At 46.5% G+C, this 16,755-nt stretch overlaps 1 protein-coding gene across 1 annotated transcript in view; it reads right to left on the bottom strand.

Moving 5' to 3' along the window:
* Positions 1 to 980: 980 nt before the first annotated feature.
* Positions 981 to 16,755, bottom strand: part of rbks (ribokinase) — a 171,567-nt gene continuing 155,792 nt past the window's right edge. Inside the window, exons 8-9 of the mRNA XM_028796333.2 lie at positions 11,051 to 11,239; positions 981 to 1,183 (exon numbers count right to left, since the gene is read on the bottom strand). Coding sequence (XP_028652166.1) covers positions 995 to 1,183; positions 11,051 to 11,239 — 378 coding nt within the window. The 3' untranslated portion in view covers positions 981 to 994. The remainder of the gene's footprint in view (positions 1,184 to 11,050; positions 11,240 to 16,755) is intronic.

Genomic DNA, 16,755 nt, shown 5'->3' with positions numbered 1-16,755 from the left:
ACCATCATTTAAAAACTGCATTTTGTGTTTACTTGTGTTATATTTGACTAATGGTTAAATGTGTTTGATGATCAGAAACATTTTGTGTGACAAACATGCAAAAGAATAAGAAATCAGGAAGGGGGCAAATAGTTTTTCACACCACTGTATACAGTATGAGCTGGCAGGACCCCCATTCCAACAACTTACTATGGAGTTGGCCCCCTAATAGCAGCCTCCCCTCTGCTCTTCTCTTGGCAGTGAGTGCGGTGGTAGAGATTTGTGCCCAAAAGCTCTTTTGTGAGGATGTTGGACGAGAAGACCCGACTCGCTGCCCGCCTCATACCAAAGGTGTTCAGTGGGGCAGAGGTCAGCGCACTCGAGTTCCTCCGTGGGGGCCTCGCACGATTGTCTCAAATGTCTTTTGTCTGCTGTGGCACTGACAGGACCTTTCACTTTACCCAAACCCTCCTGCGCCAGACTGTACAGTGGGCACCGTGTAGTGGAGAACGAGTCCCACTCGGGTCTGTGCTGCCAGGGTCGTTACGATGTCATGAGTGAAGTGCACAGACACCACATGGCAGGTGTTTGGTCTGATATCACGCCTCACATTTTACACACTTGCTGGTTTGTGTTTGTTCATCACCTAAGCTCAGTGGATGGCGTTGTTCGTGATGTTGAGCGGCGTGAGGCCTGCTTAGTGGTTAGCGTGGGTGACTCGCTGCCCAAGAACTTTAACTTGGGGTCACATGTCACGATTTACTGCCATGTCGCTGTTGAACACGCCTCAAAAACTTGATGTGCTCGACCTTTGGATGGCAGAACTGCTTCTTCAGCTGTCCAGACCCTTGAAACACAAGAGATGCCAACAACAGTCAGTGAGGCTGAGCAGCTGAACAAAGAAGCAGAATGTTTCACCCACCTGGGCTCACACTGTGAACATATGGAAAGTCGGACTTGTATATGAAGGCGCTATATAAGAGCGTCACACCAACGGCGGCTCATCGGTTTTGGTTTATTGACTGCCAGCTTCAAACAGTTCATGTGGAAGGGCATCTCTCGATGGGTACGAAGTCTGAGTGCCCGCCGCCTGCACACTCACTGCTGCGATCTGATTGGACCTCCTCGCCATCTCCTCCAGGGGCAGGTCAGGAACGTGAGCCATGAAAAACGCCAGGGCCCCCACAAAGCTGTCACCGGCTCCCTGTCAGGACACAAAGAGAAGGCCATCAGATGGTGTCCCAGTTTGTCACCAGTTAGTCCAAAGTGTAAACTCGCTGCCCGGGCGACAGGACAACAGCCAGCCTGGGAAAGTCGTGTTATAATGTGCCATCTTTGATCGGGTCAAACCCCGGACCGTCCGCTACCGATACATACAGCAGCACGCTCACATTTAGTTATTTAAGGAGCGGGGACGGGACAGAGTCTTCACAAAAATCCCACCCACCGTTTACATAGAAACAGGGGGGCAGAGCCACCACTCCAGCATAAGGGGGTCCCAAAATACAAAGGGACATAAAAACAAACAAACATGTAAACAGCAAAAGACAAGCAAATGGAATTCAGTCAGAATATAGGAAAAATACAGGAAAATATTGTTAATATCCAGTTTTAAATTTCTATTCAACACACGTTTGAGTCGCCTTCTATCTAACTGGGCTGACTTCTCTTATCCAAGGCGACTTACAAGATCTGAGGCACAACGGGTTCCATTTCTTGTGTTTTTACCAATTGGAGCGACTCACGCGGGGTCACACACTGGTGTCAGGAGTGGGATTTGAACCTCAGGGTTTGGAGTTGAAATTCTTATCCATCGATCATATAGCGCCTTTCACATCTATTATATAGTGACTTTCATTATCTTATCTATATCATATAGCACCTTTTGATCCATCTATCTTTCAGATCGTCTACATTGTATTCACCTTCTTTACATGACACGTCCATTCATTTGCTTTGCTGATCCCTGTTGTCCACGTTGACTTATGCCATATGTCACACAGCGGGTTCCACTTCTTTTGTTTTTGGAGCCCAGGCAGGTGAAGCGACTCACTCGGGGTCACACACTGGTGTCAGTAGTGGGGTTTCAGGGCCAAAGCTTTACCCACCCTGGTCTACAGCCTGCAAATATAAGGCGAAGCGACAGCCCACCCACCCACATGAGTGCCCCCTACCCTCAACAGATGTCCCACCCCCTCGATGACGAAGCTCTGACCTGCATGTGCTAATCAGCATTGCAGCCTTGTGCTAAAATCCTTTCAATTTGTCTTCTTCCGTCCTCCACGACACTCGGTACCCCAGAATGTGAAAATGAGAACAGGAGTTCAGGAATGTGCTGCAAACGTATTCAAAAATAAGTCTGACACAGACATTCAGATCCCTTTACTTTGGCTGAGGTGCCCCCCGTCATCATTGAGATGTTTGGAGTCCACTTCAGTTGACTGGACTGACCAGGACAGGTGCACAGCTCACTACAGATGGCCCTCACAAACCAAGCTGTGGGCTTAAAGGAGCTGCCAGACGAGTGTAGAGATGGGATTGTGACAACTTGAGTGAGGAACGCGTCAGGTGGGCGTCTGTTAAACCTGGGAGGACAGCAGGCCCGGCGCTGCCACACCGTTGCATCCTCAGTCACAGTGGCAAATGACAGTGACTTTAGGACAGGCCACCTGTTTTGTCGTCCTGCTGACTGTCCTCACTGTCTCCCAGGCCCACTCTCCTTCTTTCTCATGCCATCCTCATTGACCTTTACTGCTCCACAGCTCTAGGCCACTGTAATCGTCACAGGCCACTATGGCTCCTCCACTTTGTCCACCAGCCTCTACAGGGCAGCCATACACCACTGCTGAGCCTCAGTCTGTCACGTTTCATCTGACTGTCCTCGCAGGCCTCCACAGCTCCATCTCTGAGCTTCTCTCCTCCACACTCGGCCCTGTCCTCAATGGCCGTTTTTCCAGCCTCTGCATCTCCCTTCTCCTTCCACAGACACTCGTGATGAGGGGCCGCTCACCCACCAGAACAAAACAACAAGGCAGAGGGGCATCTGAGGGACATTGGAGGGAGCCTGTGCCATGACTTGCCCAGGCCAGAGCCACTGGAGACCAGCAGGTGGCAGTGTCTCCAAAGGGAGCTGGAGCCTCGTGTTCTGTAAGGGGTGGCTGTCATTTGAACCTCCACTGCAGAACACCTCATGGCAATATAATCAAGCGCCTTGGCAGGACAGAACAGGATAAAGTCCTCTAACAAAGTCACCACATGGCCAAGTGTGCTACAGCCCGCCACATTAAAAAAACCAAGATGGTAGTGCTGTCTGTCGTTCACAGCATAACATGGAAATGAAGCAGGGGGGCTCCAGCCAGACAACATGGAGTTCATTATAAAGGTTGTCATCACAATAACTGGCTGGTGATTTATCTCAGAAAGTGGCCAAAATGGTGGGAAGACATGAAAGGAAGCGGGGCCAGAATCCCACGAGCCTACCCAGAGAGGGTGCACTAGAGGGCAGCCCAGCTTCCACTAGAGTACCTGGTCTTGGCCTACACCGGGCCATAATGCACTTCAAAATACATGATAAGGAATATTCCACTCAAAATGTCAACCCCTGGCTTGTATGGAGCAAAGCAATGAAAGGAGGATTTACTGGGGGACTAGAAAACAAAACAGGCAAAGCAGGGCAAACGAGCCCCCCAATAGGACATCTACAAGAAACGGGCAGCCAAAAAACCAGTCGAGAGCCGGAAATCAAAATCCAAAAGGGGCAAATCCCACCAAAATGAGGGTCAGTTTGGTGGGCGGTCCCTTAATGGTGATGGACAGGTGGCTCCACCCACAAAATGTGACCAACATGAGAATCCCAAAACAAATTAAATAGAATAAAACTAACAGTTAATATGTCTGTCAGTCAGGCATTAGATAGATAGATAGAGTGAAAGGCGCAATAGATAGATACCTTATTAACCCCCAAGCTGCTCCCCTGTCTGGAGATGATCCTGTTCAGTGGATGCAGTGGATTCTCCATGATTGACAGGAGTCTGCTCGGCGCCCGTCGCTCTGCCACAGATGTTAAACTGTCCAGCTCCATGCCTACAATAGAGCCTGCCTTCCTCACCAGTTTGTCCAGGCGTGAGGCGTCCCTCTTCTTAATGCTGCCTCCCCAGCACACCACCGCGTAGAAGAGGGTGCTCGCCACAACTGTCTGATAGAACATCTGCAGCATCTTATTGCAGATGTTGAAGGACGCCAGCCTTCTAAGGTAGTATAGTCAGCTCTGTCCTTTCTTACACAGAGCATCAGTATTGGCAGTCCAGTCCAGTTTATCGTCCAGCTGCACTCCTAGGTATTTATAGGTCTGCACCCTCTGCACACAGTCACCTCTGATGATCACAGGGTCCATGAGGGGCCTGGTCCTCCTAAAATCCACCACCAGCTCTTTGGTTTTGCTGGTGTTCAGGTGTAGGTGGTTTGAGTCGCACCATTTAACAAAGTCCTTGATGAGGTTCCTATACTCCTCCTCCTGCCCACTCCTGATGCAGCCCACCATTGCAGTGTCGTCAGCAAACTTTTGCACATGGATTATCCAACCTTCCATATCCTAACTACAGGGTCACGGGGTCTGCTGGAGCCAATCTCAGCCAGCACAGGGTGCAAGGCAGGAAACAAATCCTGGGCAGGGCGCCAGCCCACTGCAGGGCACACACATACATACCCACTAGGGACAATTTAGGATCGCCAGTGCACCTAACCTGCATGTCTTTGGACTGTGGGAGGAAACCCACGCAGACATGGGGAGAACATGCAAACTCCAAGTTAAAATGTAATTAGACAAAGTGATAAGTGAACAGAATATTAAATAAAAATAATAAGCAATAATAAAAATAATAAGCAATAAATTAAAAAGCAACAAAGAAGAAAAAAAGAATTCATTTCAACATGAGCTGGGGAGCAGAACACAAAGTGCATAAAAAAGCTGATAAGCTGTAGCACCGCTGAAGACCACTAGATGGCAGTGCAGTCAACAGCTGGGAACTGCGCTCTGCCACCTAGCAGCCCATTCAAGCCTTAGAGGTGTGTTACCGCTGAGCACCAGCAGAGGGCAGTGCAGTGAAATGAGAGATCCTCTGTGACTGTGAGTGAGTGTTAGCAGTGACGGCCATGGGGGGTGCGGGTCAGGGACTTGACTGGGGGACAGAATGGCGCGCTCACACACATAGGCACAGAGCTCTCACTTTTTGGGCTAATTCTTGTGTTTTGACCCAGGAGTGAGTTGGATTCCTTTCTCTGCCGAGTGTCTGTCGGCTCCACTGACAAAATATCTGCCATGTCAGCATCTTTATAATTTATCCCAGAAGAGCAGGCTGATAGCACCAAACACCCTCCCAAAGCTGTTTCTTGAAAGCCCCCCCATTATTGTTTGCATATGCACAGTGGATTTGCAAAATCTTCCGATCGTTCACTTCTGTCACGTTTTGCTTTGCTGCAGCCTTGGGCTAAAATGATTTCAATTCATTATTTCATTTATTCAATTCATTTTTTTTCCCCCGTCATCAGACAACACTCGACACCTCAGGCCGATGAAGCGAAAACAGGAGTTTGGAAATGCGTGCACATTTATGAAAATGAAAAAAGGCGAAACGTCCCACCGACACAAACACTCAGTCTCAGTCTGTGGGTGACGCCATGTTTGGGGGCCAGTGACGTGTAGCGGCAGACTGACTCCGGCGATGGGACGGCAATTTATTTGTTTTTTCGGTGGGGATTCAAAGGAACGCAGCCAACTGTGGCCCGACCCGCACAAAGTCACAGAACAAACAGATAAATGAGTTAACAATACAGGGGGGTTCAAAAAGATTCATGCGATTTCAAAATGACTTACGTCACTTGTAAATCATCACCGAACAATGCAGTAAATGGCTTAGGAGAGCGTAAAGTTTACGATGTCATTTTACTCAAGTGCTCAGTGTGACCTCCTCCAGCCATATGGACATCAACATCAACACGGTGGCCATACTCGATTGAGCGCGTCGGGGGTCCCTGTACTCGCGGCTCTTTCAATGCGATTTCAGAGATCATCCAGTGTAGAATCTTCCAGAATCTTTAAGGTACCCCCACAAAACAAAGTCACACGGCATCTGATCTGGTGGTTTTGGAGTGGGGGGGGCAGAAGTGAAGGGCCAAATCGTGGGCTCCTTTACGGCCAATCAGTCCAGCAATGAGCAACATGCGCAGACTGAAGGGAACCATCTTTGGGTGACCATCACAAACTCTCCGAGCCCCCCCCCAGGTGCCTCATGGCACTTTGAAATCGGGTGAACCTGTCTGAATCCCCCCTGTATGTGAAACAGAAAATCAAATACAAACAACAAGCAAGAGAGAACATCCCCTTAACAAATACAACAATCAGCCCCGAGCACAAGCACTCACGACGAGGTCTTTATCGTGCAACGGAGTAAAGAGGATGATGACGGTCCCGGGAATGGCTTCTGTAAGAAATTCATTAAAAAGTCCCACCGGTAGTCCTGAGCGGTGAGGGGTCAGATTTGTCAGAGAAGCACGACAACTGATCCACTTCTATTCACACAACAGTCCACACGATCCTGGGTACAAAGGACTTCAGGGGTTACATGGGACAGGAGACAAGGGGTACACAGAAACACAGATCTCCCTTCTTGCTGCTTCGCCAGACCCCCCCTTTTCCAAGTTTCCTGCTGGCCCTTCTTGTCCCCAGCAGCCTCTGCGCCTGTTTCAGATATCCAAATAAGGGCAATCCCCTTTGGGGCTGCTGGGAAATGGAGTCCTTCCAGCACTAGCACTGCGACAGACTGGAGTGACTGGGAAAAGCGCACGGCTGTCACAGTCGCCTATGTAAGCCAAAGCTGGAGGACGAAGAAGCTGTGTGCGGACCTCCGAGACGGGACTGTGACGAGGTGCAGGTCTGGGGAGGGCTGTGGCACTCCAGGTCCCCGAGAGCTCAGTGGCCTCCATAGTTCTTAAATGTTTGGAACAGCCAAACTAAGGGTGGTGGTGGTGGTGGGGGGGGGGGGGGGGAATTCTCTTGTGTAGTTTACTATTTGATTATTTTGTGAATTTCTGTATTCGCAACATAAAAACAGAAGATATGTACGTGTAGGCAAAGACGTCCTAGACGTCCATACCAACTAGAGGGGCTAAGAGAGCCAATGTAGTCAAACACTTCAAGGACCGACATGACAGAATGGATATATAGATAGGAAAGGCACAATATAATAGATAGATAGATAGACAAGTAAAGGCGCTATATGATAGATAGATAGATAGATAGAGTGAAAGGCACTATATGAGATAGATAGATAGACAAGTAAAGGTGCTATATGATAGATAGATAGACAAGTAAAGGCACTATATGATAGATAGATAGATAGAGTGAAAGGCACTATATGAGATAGATAGATAGAGTGAAAGGCACTATATAATAGGTAGACGCCACTCTTTAACACACAGATATAGAAGGTGCTATATAATGGATAGGTAGAGTGCTGTGAAAAAGTATTTGCCTCCTTCCTGATTTCTTCTATCACAATAAGTGGCTTTAGATCTTCAGAGATAATAATTTAATATTAGATAAAGAGAACCTGAATAAACATAAAACACAATTTCTAAATTACTACTTAATATATTTAACTAATAAAAATGTTTGAGCATTGAAAGGCACTATATGAGACAGACAGACAGGCCTGTGACGTGCTCTGCTGTTTGTTTTTTTTTTTGTGTTTTATTCTCCTCCTCCTCCTCCTCTTCCTCTGAGGGCCCCTCCTGGACGAACAGAACTCTCAATGCGCCCAAACGCACTTACTGGAAAGATTTTGTAAAAAGTCTCTGACATCTTCCATGAAAGGCCGGCCTGCCGCGAGTGCAGGACGATAACCACAAGTGGCGGGCTGCGCTGACTCAGGCGGTTCGAGGAGTTGAGTCACGTCATGGCAGAGCCAGGTCAACGATTCCATCCTGCAAGCTCAGCACTTGGGATACGGGGAGGAAGGAGGACATGAAGGAGTGTGGCGAGCCCAGGAGGCCTTTGTAACTGTAAATTCCTGGGCTTCGTCGAGTTCAGAATGTCAGGTGCAGCGGCCCACACAGTCAGGACCTCGGGATCCGGCAGGGAGCATTTAGTTCAGTGGATGGCCCTGGGTAACTGCTGAGAAGTGCACTGTGGGAAAGTCATTAGGCTTCCTGTAGTGACACAAAGCCACACTGGTGCAGCAGTCAATCACAACACATACCAGAACTCAAAAGAACCAATCAGAGAGCCCAGTGTACACCAGCAGGGTGAGAGTGGCAGGGGCACAGAGGACACTCTCTGTCACTCACTCACCTTCTCTCTCACACACTCACTCCTTCACTCTTTTTCTCTCTCAGATTTCTCAAAATGACTTGTTGATTATTAATTCATAAAGTTCAATTCAAAACTCAAAAACAAACTTCACTCTCACTCATTGTCTTTCTCACTCGCTCTGTCTCTTGCTTACTTGTTCTCTCTCACTCACTTTCTCATTCTTTCTCTCTATTTGTCTCTCACTTGTCTCTTTCTCTGCTGCCCACTTGTCCAGGTGCCCCGGCATGTCATCAATTCATTGGTGATGCGGTGACACTTTTCTTTAGAACTTTAACCTAATCCTGCTTTGTCCCAGTAACTCGGCCTCAAGTACTTCGTTCAAACTTTTGACAAACTGCCCCCAATAATCCCCCGTCCCCCCCCCCCGTCCAGTTGACACCCCTGGGATCAAAGGACTTGATAGATAGATAGATAGATAGATAGATAGATAGATAGATAGATAGATAGATAGATAGATAGATAGATAGATACTTTATTAATCCCAAGGGGAAATTCACAAAAAAATTATCAGCAACCCTATTGGCTGAGCCTGAGACTGAAAATGCATAAAAAAAAAACAGGACTGTATATTAAAAAAGAAAAGTAAACAATCAAACAATGTGACATAATAATAATAATAATAATAATAATAATAATAATAAAGTAGAAGTTAAACCTGTCAGGTCCATGGAGGACCACCAGTCCACTAGCAGGCTGTGTGAGTGAGCGCAGGACCAGCCGTGTATTCTCTGAACTGCATGGCCGCCACTGTTCTCCCTCAGTAGCCCACTACTGGCACCACAAGGGACAAACTGGGCAGTGAGAATGAGAAGTGGGCATGTGTGGGCTGAGAGGGCACAAGTGAAAGTGGTGAGCTTTGGCCGCCTTAAGATGGCCTCCCTGTGGCCCCCACACAGCCCAACTACAACAAACCATAAGAAGCGCCATCTCTGTGCCCGCACCGAGTTTGATCTCCTGAACGTGCCTGTCACATCTGTTGTTACACAGTTTGAGATTTTTATTAAATTTGACATCATCGCCGTTTGACTTTTTAATTTTTTTTTTTACTAGCAGGGTGCCCAGCAGTGCCCAGGGTGTTATAACGTGCAGGTGCAGAGCCACTGAATAAAATATCTCCGGGCAACTGATGACACCCACCATGTGCTTGACACACTGCATACCCGAGCCAAGTCCCAAAAATGCCACCTAGGGGTCCCTTCTCACAGGTGCGGTCAGCTAAATAAAACGAGAAACATTTTGGAACTAAACAACGCCAATCAGTCGACCCTCTTCAGATTGGGGGCATCTGGGCACAATGTGGCTGGACGGTGTGGAACTGCAGAACACAAGCTGGGGTGACCTGCGCTGCCCAGGTGCAGGACCCCCACTACAATTTGGCCCCCTGTGCAAAAGGATGGAGGAAGACTAAAGGACGTGGATGTGCACTTCAGCTTTATATAGCGCCTTGACAAAGCCTGCAGACCCTTCGCTTCTGTCACAGTTTGTACGCTCAAAGTGTTTCATTTCATTGGTTGCGTCAACACAGAGACCCTCAGCACCCCAGAATGCCAAAGTGAAAACCAAAGTTTAGTAGGTTAGCAAATGCATTAAGAAATAAAAGCTGAGCTGTCCCTCTGCCTTGGCATTGGCTCAGGTGCCTGGCATTCTGTTGGTCATTGCTGAGATGTTTCTACACCTGCTTTGGAGTCCGCCTGTGGTCAGTTCAGCACATCACACACCAGTCTACAGGGGGTCCGCCAGCTGAACAACAAACCAAGCAATGAGGAGGTACAAGGAACTTCCTACAGGGTTCAGAGTGATGACTGTGTTGAGGTGAAGATCTGGGACGGCTCTGAAGGGCATGGTGGCCTCCGTAATTCTGAACTCCTTCTAGAGCCGTCTGTCCAGCCAATCCGAGCAGCGGTGAGAGGAAGAGTCTTGATAAGAGGGGTGACCAAGAACCCGATGGGACACTCTGGCTCAACTCCGGGGCACCTGCATAAAGGTGGGAGAAGCTTCCAGAAGCACAACCACCACTGCAGCACTCTGCCAATTTGGGCTTTACAACACATGACACATGGAAGCTCGCTTAGAGTTGGCACCTAAAGGACACCCAGCCTGTGAGGACCTCGACTCTGGGGTCTGATGAGACCGGGGCTCAATGCCAAGTGTCACATCGGGAGTAAACCACACACCACTGCTCACCTGTGCCATAGCAATACCAGCAGTGTGGCATGACAGTGGTGGTGGTGGCATCAGCAGGGACTAAGGGACTGACATACCCCTCAAAGCAGACCTGCACAGAGTGCCGAGGACCTCCGACTGGGCAGAAGGTTCACCGTCCAACAAGGTAAACCACAGAAGTGGCTTGGGGACAATGCTGGGAACGTCCTTGAGTGGCCTGGACTTGAACCCAATCGTACATCTCTGGCGAGACCTGGAAATGGCCGTCCATCAGCTGGTGTCTCCGTCCAATTTGGGCAGAAAATCCCCAGGCTGCCAAAGGGGCTTCACTGCAGTGCTCAGCAAAGGGTCCGGACACTCGTGTCCGTGTGAGAGCGCAGTTTTTTACATTTCATAAATTTTTCTAAAATTCTGCCATTGCTTTGTCATTCTGTGGTGTCGAGTGTCACTTGATGTGGTAAAAGTGAATTGAAACGATCTGAACAGAAAATGAGGCGCTAGACATGACATAAAGACAGACTGGCAGGCGTGCCAACTTACCGTGGTGTCCACCGCTGGCACGGAGCCCACAGGAATGTGCTTGGGGGTCGCATCCTGCACGGACACCATCAGGCAACCTTTCACTCCCAAGGTGACTATGACGGAGTGGCACCCTCGGCTCAGGAGGACCACAGCAGCCTTCCCGGCCATCTCCTCATCTGTAACCTCGAATCCGGTGAGGAGTTCAGCCTGAAAAGACAAGAGGCGAGCGTCAAAGAACTGCCGAGAAATGCAGGTAATAGATAGAGACATAGAGTGAAAGGCGCTATACATAGATATGAAAGGCACTATATATTGATAGATCAAGTGAAAGGTGCTATATAATGGAGAGCATGAAAGGCACTATATAATGGCGAGAGTGAAAGGCGCTATATAATAGATAGATGTGAAAGGCGCTATATAATAGAGAGAGTGAAAGGCACTATATAATAGATGTGAAAGGCACTATATAATAGAGAGTGAAAGGTGCTATATAATAGATAGATGTGAAAGACACTATATAATAGAGTGAAAGGCGCTATATAATAGATGTGAAAGGCACTATATAATAGAGTGAAAGGTGCTATATAATAGATGTGAAAGGCACTATATAATAGAGAGAGTGAAAGGCACTATATAATAGAGTGAAAGGCGCTATATAATAGATGTGAAAGGCACTATATAATAGATGTGAAAGGTGCTATATAATAGAGTGAACGGCACTATATAAAAGAGAGTGAAAGGTGCTATATAATAGATATATAGAGTGAAAGGCACTATATAATAGCGTAAAAGGCACTATATAATAGATGTGAAAGGTGCTATATAATAGAGTGGAAGGCACTATATAATAACGTGAAAGGCGCTATATAATAGAGAGAGTGAAAGGTGCTATATAATAGAGTGAAAGGCGCTATACAATACAATACAATTTATTTATGTATAGCCCAAAATCACACAAGAAGTGCCGCAAAGGGCTTTAACAGGCCCTGCCTCTTGACAGCCCCCCAGCCCCTTGACTATCTAAGAAGAGAAGGAAAAACTCCCAAAAAAAACCCTTGTAGAGTAAAAAATGGAAGAAACCTCCGGAAAGGCAGTTCAAAGAGAGACCCCTTTCTAGGTAGGTTGGGCGTGCAGTGGGTGTCAAAAAGAAAAGGGGGTCAATACAATACAATAGACAGAAGAGAACACAAGTCATCCTCAATACAATATAATAGTACAATATAAATATTACAAGTACAGAGCAGAATTTAACAGTAGACAATATCCTATAATATGATTTGGATTTGTTTAGAGTCCTGAAGACCTCAGCCATCAAGCTGCCTCCCCCATTGGCCATCCCACAGTTTAATCAAAACTGGGTCAGCCAATCAGAAGAAAGGACCCCTCTACTCCATGATTCCTGTGATCCTCTATCAGGGATGACTTTACCTTAGGCAGGCAAAACAACTTGGCAGGTGGGCCATGGCACCAAGTACCACCTTAGAGTACCGAGAAGAGAAACAGAACTGGTGAGGGTTAGTAACAAATTAGAACTATCATGTTACTGATGTTTAAGTGCTAATGACTAACAACAGAGATGCAGTCTGCACAGTTAATCAGCAGCTCTAGTCAGGGTGTGCTAAACTGAAGTAGTGAGTCTTCAGCCGGGATTTAAAAGCTGAGACCGAAGGGGCATCTCTTATAGTAGCAGGCAGACCATTCCACGGTTTAGGGGTCCTGTAACTAAAAGCTCGACCTCCCACTGTTATTTTATTAATCCTTGGAATCATAAGCAGACCGGCATCTTGAGATCTTAATGTGCGCTCAGGTTTGTAAGTCATGATAAGTTCAGACAAGTAAGCCGGACCTCCGCCATTTAATGCTTTATATGTTAAAAGGAGGATTTTGAAATCTGCCCTAAACTTAACCGGGAGCCAGTGTAAGGATTTAAGAACTGGAGTTATGTGTTCATATTTTCTTGTTCTTGTAATAATTCTTGCAGCCGCATTTTGTATTAACTGAACATCCAGTGAACAGCGCATTGCAGTAGTCAATCCTACTAGAGATAAATACAGGAATTAATCTCAGAATCCTGTTTATATAATAGATGAGGAGAAAAGGCTGTAATGGAGAGACAGATGGATGGGAATGAGTCTCTATGAGCAGACAGACAGACGGACACGTTGACAGTAGTGTTTAGATATCACAAGCATGGTGACAGTCCTGTAATTTTTTTACTTGTCACGACTCTCCAGTGCCATGTAATGATAATTTGATTAGATTGTTGTTGGATGCAGCAGCCAGTTTCGGCAGCATTGGTTCAAGGCAGGAGACAACCTGTCGACCCCCCCCCCCCTCATCCTCCGTCTGTCTGGCGGGTTGCCGACCCTCCCTCAGAACGAGGCGCACGGTGACAGGCACTCGGTGCACCGACATGGCACGGATTTCTCCTTCGCTTGTCTTTTTGTTCTCCCCGAGATCTCCTCCCAGTTACTTCTCGTCCTTACGGACCGACACATTCCGACTTATTTCACAACTTACATCAGCATTCCCAGCTTATCTTTGTGGAATTGCTGACATCAGAGGCGTAATTAAAGTCGTAATTAAAGTGTGCAACGATGAGAAAGGAAACGGTGAGCCTGTCCTGTGGAATGCAGTTGGACCGACGCAGCGTCTCCCACGCACATTCCTTCCCAAACGAGAAGCCGGGCATGTCAGGGCCCTCCGAGGGCTCGCGGCTCCACGGGGCTCATGGCGGCCGAGGCAGCTCCAGGACGGACACTCGCCGCTGGGGCTCAGGCTGCGATGGTAAAGGACGCTCAGATAATAAAGCGCCCCGTTTGTTCTGCTGGCACAGGACTCGATGAGAAGCGGTGGCGTTTATGTATTAAGAGCGGGAGGGTCGGCCCGCCCCGGCCCGCCCCACTGGGGGGCACAATAAGCGTACTGGATTTACTAGTAGAGTTCAGAGCCGCCCTCAGCTTTGTCAGCGTAGCCTCCGATTAGCGTTGTGACTCAAAAACGCCGAATTTATTTCAGCAATAGAAGATGTCAGGTGTAACAGAAGCATGGTAATACCAAGGAGTCACCATAAATAAAAGAGCCCACTGCTGTGCTCACGCACATTTAGGACACGTGTGACAGGTCTGGGGACGGCCACAGATGCACAGCCCGATGTCACAACCTGGACGGTAGCTGCGACTTTCGTTACGCGCTTCTCTCTTTTTTTCCGTTGCTTGCACGTAAGATGGTAGAATGTCAGTGACGCGCCCCTCGGGGTCCGCATCACCAGGCTTTGTGACTGTCGCATTTCCCCGACAAGGATATTTAATTAACTATTATTAAGATTTGGACTCCGACTTGATAACGTTAATTTAAAATGAATTTCTAAATTAAGAACGCCTCAACTGCCTTTTGAAGAGTCTGTGAACTTGAAGACTGTCACAGGGTGAGTGATGAGGGTCACGAATTTAAAGGCGACCGACGTCTATAACTTACAGCAGACCCCCAGTAAATGTTCTCGTAACTCAGCGCCTGTTATACCTGATCATGGGAGCAGCTTGTCTGAAAATGGACGAGAAGGAGAGAGGGACGCAGAACTGACCCGTCTCCATAAACGAGAAAGGTGCGATCGCTTTAAAAAAAGTTGGACAACTGTTACATGACATGGCGACTCAGGACAAGTTCAGCTACTGCGGCACTAGTTCACTACGGAGAGTCGAGCGGAAAAGAGTGATGGTGAAGAAGTGAGCTCGGGACCATTCAAATTAAAATGTCCTCTCCAGTCACTGAAATACTAGCGAATTCACCCACGTGACCGCCTAGAGAAATAAGGCGCATCATCCCGAGTAACGCGCTTCAACGCCGGAGCACGAGTGAGGAAATCATTCTGAGCTTGAATGCTGCCCACCTAACCAGAGGGGCATCGGGATAATAATAATAATAATTTAAAAAAAAAACTTCCAATTGGCAGGCGTTTAAAGGAAAAAAAAAATAGTGGCACGAGTGGGCAGATCTGCTTACTGCCACCTACAGGCCTGGGGTCGACAGCAGCAGCGCTTTTAGTCAAGCAACAGGCTCTTGTGTGTCTTAAAGATTATTTCTTGAGTTTCTGTAAAGTTTTAATTTCCCCCTGGAAACAAATAAAGTCCACCCATCCATTATATAGTGTCTTTCTTATCTATCTGTTATATAGTGCCTTTCACTTTATCTATTATATAGTGACTTTGAATCAATCTATTATACAGTGCCTTTCTTATCTCTCTACTGTATATATCTATTTATTACATACTGCCTTTCACTCTATTATATAGTGCCTTTCACTATCTATCTATCATACAGTGCATTTCACTCTATCTATCTATCTATCTATCTACATATAGTGTCTTTCATATCTATCTATCATCATATAGTGCCATTCACTCTATATATCTATCTATCATATAGTACCTTTCACTCTATCTATCTATCTATCTATCTATCTATCTATCTATCTATCTATCTATCTATCTATCTATCTATCATATAGTGCCTTTCACTCTATCTATCTATCTATCTATCTATCTATCTATCTATCTATCTATCTATCTATCTATCTATCTATCTATCTATCTATCTATCTATCTACATATAGTGCCTTTCACTCTATCTATCTATCTATCTATCTATCTACATATAGTGTCTTTCATATCTATCATATAGTGCCTTTCACTCTATCTATCATATAGTGCCTTTCACTCTATCTATCTATCTATCTACATATAGTGCCTTTCACTCTATCTATCTATCTATCTATCTATCTATCTATCTATCTATCTATCTATCTATCTATCATCATATAGTGCCATTCACTCTATCTATCTATCTATCTATCTATCTATCATATACAGTGGTGTGAAAAACTATTTGCCCCCTTCCTGATTTCTTATTCTTTTGCATGTTTGTCACACAAAATGTTTCTGATCATCAAACACATTTAACCATTAGTCAAATATAACACAAGTAAACACAAAATGCAGTTTGTAAATGGTGGTTTTTATTATTTAGGGAGAAAAAAAAATCCAAACCTACATGGCCCTGTGTGAAAAAGTAATTGCCCCCTGAACCTAATAACTGGTTGGGCCACCCTTAGCAGCAATAACTGCAATCAAGCGTTTGCGATAACTTGCAATGAGTCTTTTACAGCGCTCTGGAGGAATTTTGACCCACTCATCTTTGCAAAATTGTTGTAATTCAGCTTTATTTGAGGGTTTTCTAGCATGAACCGCCTTTTTAAGGTCATGCCATAGCATCTCAATTGGATTCAGGTCAGGACTTTGACTAGGCCACTCCAAAGTCTTCATTTTGTTTTTCTTCAGCCATTCAGAGGTGGATTTGCTGGTGTGTTTTGGGTCATTGTCCTGTTGCAGCACCCAAGATCGCTTCAGCTTGAGTTGGCGAACAGATGGCCGGACATTCTCCTTCAGGATTTTTTGGTAGACAGTAGAATTCATGGTTCCATCTATCACAGCAAGCCTTTCAGGTCCTGAAGCAGCAAAACAACCCCAGACCATCACACTACCACCACCATATTTTACTGTTGGTATGATGTTCTTTTTCTGAAATGCTGTGTTCCTTTTACGCCAGATGTAACGGGACATTTGCCTTCCAAAAAGTTCAACTTTTGACTCATCAGTCCACAAGGTATTTTCCCAAAAGTCTTGGCAATCATTGAGATGTTTCTTAGCAAAATTGAGACGAGCCCT

This window comes from Erpetoichthys calabaricus, chromosome 3 (genome assembly GCF_900747795.2).
Source record: "Erpetoichthys calabaricus chromosome 3, fErpCal1.3, whole genome shotgun sequence".
Taxonomy (NCBI): domain Eukaryota; kingdom Metazoa; phylum Chordata; class Cladistia; order Polypteriformes; family Polypteridae; genus Erpetoichthys; species Erpetoichthys calabaricus.
This window is presented reverse-complemented; position numbering and strand designations above follow the sequence as displayed.